At 50.7% G+C, this 5,742-nt stretch overlaps 1 protein-coding gene across 1 annotated transcript in view; it reads right to left on the reverse strand.

The window, feature by feature from the left end:
- Positions 1-564: 564 nt before the first annotated feature.
- The window catches only part of DENND2A (DENN/MADD domain containing 2A), a 62,202-nt gene continuing 57,024 nt past the window's right edge, over positions 565-5,742 (reverse strand). Inside the window, exons 15-18 of the mRNA XM_006861251.1 lie at positions 3,205-3,322; positions 2,762-3,007; positions 1,869-1,955; positions 565-596 (exon numbers count right to left, since the gene is read on the reverse strand). Of these exons, the coding sequence (XP_006861313.1) occupies positions 565-596; positions 1,869-1,955; positions 2,762-3,007; positions 3,205-3,322 (483 nt within the window). The remainder of the gene's footprint in view (positions 597-1,868; positions 1,956-2,761; positions 3,008-3,204; positions 3,323-5,742) is intronic.

A 5,742-nucleotide genomic window follows, 5' to 3' on the forward strand; every position in this document is an offset into this window, starting at 1 on the left:
TGGGGCCCACAAGGGGAGGAGACTGTGCACAGCAGGAGATGGACACAGCCACCAGGGGGCGCTGCAGGGCGCGCAAAGAACTGCTTGGCTGAGAAGCTGATCTGGGCATCCTGTTCCAGAGGTCTGCCTCTTTTCCTTCTCCCTGGTACCCCAAGTTCTGCTGAGAGTGGGATCCTAAATTTCTTAGCCCTTCCCAACTACCTCGGGACTTGCTCTTGGCTCCAGAGTAGAGCTGGGGGAGGATGGATGGACAAAGAAGGTGGGCAGACAGACTTGTTTTGCCTGGCATAGTCAAAAGAAAACCCAAACCCTTTTCTTGTTTTTTAATATCTACGATTAAAAAACCAAAAGATAAACACCCAAGCTCCCAAACCATGCCCCTGACCGTCAGCGGTTCTCCTGTGCCATCTAGGGGCTGGTTTCTGAGGCTGCTCGGCTGGTCCCTGGGGGCCAGGTCAGCTCCAGGGCCTGACACCACTGGTCTTCCCCTCAGCCTCAAAGCCACAGACAGGGCTTTCCAAACACCTGGCTCCGCTAGAAGTTTTCTTCAAGTTGAACTGAAGGCTATTTCTTGTGGAGAAACTTCATTTTGTTGCCTGAAGAGAGAAAAGGAGAATGTTTCACCATCAGGCGAAGAGGAGCAAGTGAACTCTAGTCCTTCCCATTCCCGCCATGATGGGGATGTCTGGGGTCCCCGGAACTCAGGCCTGAGCTCTGAGAAATTGAAGGGCTTGCCCTCTGGCCCTAGCACACCGGCCCTCCTCTCATGGAAAGGGGTCTTTTGCCGATGTAGGGGTCTGGCAGGAGTGCCAGGGTACTTCTAAAACAGCAGTTTATCTGGAGGAAATGGACTAAGTGATGCTGATGCAGGGAGGGGACTGCAATCAGTGAGATGAAACAAAGCCCATGATGTGCTGAGTGTAAAACTGATGATCGGCTCTGTAAACCTGCACTCAATTCATGACAAACTTACTGTGTGCACTGGAAAGGTAGAAGTTTTCTAACAAAAATGAGGGAGGAGTTAATCTTACAATCCAGAAACAGAAGACCCTAAGACCATCAAGAGGGAGAGAGCACAAGTGGAGTGTGGGACCCTATGTAGAGAAGCAGCGACACCAGAGGTGGAGGCAGAGATGAGGGCATGGAGAGAGGGAGCAGCTGAGGGCTCTGGACTCTGGAAAGAGAGAGACTGGGTGCTGGCGGCCAGGAGGCAGACTTGCAGAATGTGCCCTTTGGTTGTTTAAATGATTATATATTCCTGAGTGTTTCTGTGTACATCCCCCCACCCCACCCCATACCTCCCCCCCAAAAAAACCAGAGGGAATAGAAGCAACTATTGAATGATGATACATGGAGGAGATTGTAATCATTGCAATGAAACGGTGGTGTAAAGCCGATGTTCTCCCATGGAAACTATCACTCAGCTCACAAGTAAAAAAAAGTTATTGTGCACAAAGGTGTGTGGTGAGTCCCCCAGGCGCCAGGCACCGTGGACAGAGGCCCCATGAGCCCAGCTCCGCAGGTGGCCTCACTGGGCCTGCTCCCCCTCCCCTGCGTCTTCTGCTCTGACCCCCTTTTCCACTTGCAGGTTTGGAGTTTAGAGACTGGTCCAGCCTCCTCTGTCAGTTCCCACACAGTGGGCGAGAATGAGAAGGAAGAGATGATGGGGAGAGTTGAGGTGAGGAGATGACCACATGGCCCAGCAGGACTTTGGGGGGCAGTGTGTCTCTTGCTTACATGAGGATGGAAAACAGACACACCCATGCATCAGGTGAGAGTAGGCCCCGGCTCCCAGGCAGGGTGCTGGCCAAGACCCGGCAGTAGCTCATGGCTCAGGCTGCTGACCTCCTGGGAGCCAGTTGTCTTACCTAGTCCCTTCAGAAACCGATTGACACCACTGTGTTCACTGCTAGGCAGGGTTTCCAGGTACTCCTGGGCTCGGACCTCAAACAGACCTGAGGACAAGAGGAACCGGCTAGCGGGGGTACCTTCTCTGTGCTTCTGTTCCTATACCTTGCCCTGCAGCACACAGTTTATAAGGGTTTACCACTCCTGCAATTGCCTAGCCTCTGGACAGCTGGGAAGCCAGTGTTCATACGAATCCCATCTTCAGTCAGCCAGCACCTAGCACGCACCTGCCCTGGGTAAGGCTGCCCGGGATGGCCCCGGCTCTCCATGAGCTGTTGAGCTGGCCCAGCCACGGGCCTTCCTCCATGGGAAAGACCTGGACGGTGACTTCAGTGTCCTGGGAACTCAGAGGTCTGGACCCGGTTTCTTGGGTCCCTGACTCTCAGCCCCTGACTAAAGGTCTGAGAACAGAAGGTTCCTTACATGTTATATTTAAGCCTTCCAGCCTCCTGTCACTGTCAAATTATTGTTGGCTGCCACCCTGTCGACCCCCAACTCAGTGACCCCGTGCACAACACGTTAAGCCATCCCCATGATCGGTTGTGGATTGTTATGAGCCATCTGGTGTTATTAAAAGGACTTTCAGGAGATTGATCACCAGGCCTTTCTTCCTACTCTTAGATTCCCCAAGCGCCTGAGATGATGTGAGGGAGAAAGTTAAGTGCAATGAATAGCTTTCTTCCTTTCCACACCTCTCCCCTCCTTCACTCCTGGAAAGGGAAGGGAGGAGAGAAATGGGCTACCAGGAGAGACAGGGAGAACACTGCACTGCAAGGCCGAGTCACCTCACTCCCAGGAGCGCCCCCTGCCCCCCAGGGCAGCCCCAGCCCCAAGGTCCCCCTCCACCTCTCACCCTTAACGTCTTGGCGGCGTAGCACCCGTTCCTGCACGAAGCTGCGGAAGGTCTGGGTCTCCATGAAGACCTCGAGGAAGCGGCGCAGGCTCCGGGAGGACACGGCCTTGCGGAAGGCCTCCCGCTGCAGCGTCCGCTCCTCGCGCTCGCCCGGCGTCAGGAAGAGTGAGTAGTGGCCCACGATCTCCACGAAGAAGCGCACGAAAGCCTCGGACACCACCGCGTTCAGGGGACTGGACTCGGGGCCTGGGGGCGGAGCCGAGCAGAATGGGGGGGGGGACTGCGGTGAGGACTGAGGGTGGGGCCGGCGAGGAGGACCCTGAGGTGAAGTCAGGGCCAGAGAGTCCCGCTCTGGTGTCCCACCGCCACTCCCCACGATCCGGGTCGCCCGGCTGGCTCTGAAGTCACTTAAACAGTGTCCCGGGCCTCGGCGGGGTACTCACCGGACCTGCGGTCGGCAGGCCCCTCCTCGGGCTCTCGGGCCAACTCGCTCCTCTGCTCCAGAACGTGTTCCAGGGCTGCCTGCAGCTTGCGGGGTAGAATGCAGTCCTCATCGTCCACCTGGGAAGGGAGCAGCTGGGTCCCCATCCGTTCACCCAGAGCCGGACCACTGAGCCCTATGTTTACCCGCTGTGAGAATTTATACTACCTGACTCAGTGTGAAAACAAATGCAACACATGCTAGGCACTTACTGCATACTCAGTAAGCCTCAACTGGACCGAGACATGCTGGCCAGTGTAACCCACAACAGGGCAAGAGAGGGGCCCTGGGGAGGTGGGGGCGGCACCTGTGAGGGCACCGGAAGTAGACCTGGGCGGCAGACTAGTGCAAGCAGCCCCCACACCTCTGAACTCCTGAGCAATATAGCTGCTCCCAGGCACTTTCTAACAGGAGCTGGCAAGTGAAGGGAGTCATTTCTGTTGATGACAGAAGGTCATGAGAGGAAAGCCATTCATCATCAGTGCCCTGTTGGTCTCCTACCACGACAACCAGACTCATCATTGTTGCTGATTTTACCTTTAAACCTTTCTAAGCCTGGTCACCACTCGTGTGTCAGTTGGTCACATTATGGTGGCCTGTGCGTTGCTGTGATGTTGGAAGCTGTGCCCCCGGTATTTGAAATTCCAGAAGGAACACCCTTAGTGAACTGATTTTAGCAGAGCTACCAGACTAGGAAGGAGAGGCGGACCACTGCTGAAGGTTTAGCCACTGAAAACCTCGTGAATAGCAGTGAAACATTCTCAGATACAGGGCCAGAAGATGAAAAAAATTATGAATAATACCAGAATATTGTCAGATACAGTTCCTGAAGATGAGCCACTCAGGTTAGAAGGCTCTCAAACTATGGCTGGGGAAGAGCTGCCTCCTCACAGCAGAGAGGACTGTAATAATGTAAATGGATTAGGGCTTTCAAGACCTTCATTTATTGATGAGATACAACTCAAAATGAGGAAAAACAGTTGTAAGCATCCATTAATAATTAGAACATGGAATTTATGAAGTATGAATCCAGAAAAATTAGAAGTCATCAAAAATGAAATGGAACACTTAAACTTCGATATCCTAGGAACTAGTGACCTGAAATGGACTGGAATTGGCCATTTAAAATCAGAGCGGAACAGAAAATTTCAAAAGGCAGCTCAAGAAGACAAAGTAAAGTGTTATAATGCAATGTGCAAAGACAGGGGGGTAGAAAACTAAAGGAAAGAAAACATTCAGTATGCCTCAAGCTGAAAGAACTGAAGAAAAAATGCAAGCCTTAACTTGGAAGGATTCTATGGGCAAAATATTGAATGATGCAGAAAGCATCAAAAGAAGATGGAAGGCCTACACAGTCACTGTACCAAAAAGAAATGGTCGATGTTCAACCATTTCAAGAGCTAACGTATGATCAAGAACCAATGGTACTGAAAGAAGCAGCCCAAGCTGCACTGAAGGCATTGGTGGAAAAGCAAGTTCCAGAAAAAGGCGGAATACGAATCGAAATCTTTCGAGAAACTGATGCAGCTCTGGAGGCGCTCACTCATCTCTGCCAAGAAATTTGGAAGACAGCTACCTGGCCAACTAACGGGAAGAGATCCATATCTGTGCCCATTCCAAAGAGAGGTGAGCCAACGGAATACTGAAATCATTGAACAATACCATTAATATTACATGCAAGTAACATTTTGCTGACAATAATTCAAAAATGGCTGTAACAGTACATTGATGGGGAACTGTCAGAGGTACAAGTAGGATTCAGAAGAGGATGTGGAACAAAGGATATCACTGCTGATGTCAGATGGATCTTGGCTGAAAGCCGAGAATACCAGGAAAGATGTTTACTTGTGCTTTATTGACTATGCAAAGGCTTTTGACTGTGTGGATCATGACAAACTATGGACAGCATTGCAAAGAATGGGTATTCCAGAACACTTAATTGTCCTCATGAGGAAACAAGGAGGATTTACATAAATCAAGAGACAGTCATCAGAATAGAACAAGAGAATACTGAACTCAGGAAAGGTGTGCACCAAGCTTCCTATATTCAGGCTGTATGCTGAGCAAATAATCCAAAAAAACTAAGATTCTATGAAGAATATGGCATCAGGCTTGAAGAAAGACTCCTTAACAACCTGTGAGATGCAGGTGATACAACCTTGCTTTCTGGAAGCAAAAAGCCAGTTAAAATACTTCCTGATGAAGATCAATGATTACAGCCTTCAGTATGGATTACATCTCAATGTGAAGAAAACAAAACCCCTCACAACTGGACCAATAAATAACGTCATGATAAATGGAGAAAAGAATGAAGATGCCAAAGATTTCATTTGTTTTGTTGTTAAGTGCCGTCGAGTCAATTCCGACCCACAGCGACCCTGTATACGGTGTCCGAAGAGCAGCTGGTGAGCTTAAATCGCCAACGTTGCATTTCAAACAGCTTTGCAGCCTGGCACATTAACCCACAGTGCCACACCAGGACGCCTTCATTTGCTTGTTG

Source organism: Chrysochloris asiatica, unplaced genomic scaffold (genome assembly GCF_000296735.1).
Source record: "Chrysochloris asiatica unplaced genomic scaffold, ChrAsi1.0 scaffold00041, whole genome shotgun sequence".
Lineage (NCBI taxonomy): Eukaryota > Metazoa > Chordata > Mammalia > Afrosoricida > Chrysochloridae > Chrysochloris > Chrysochloris asiatica.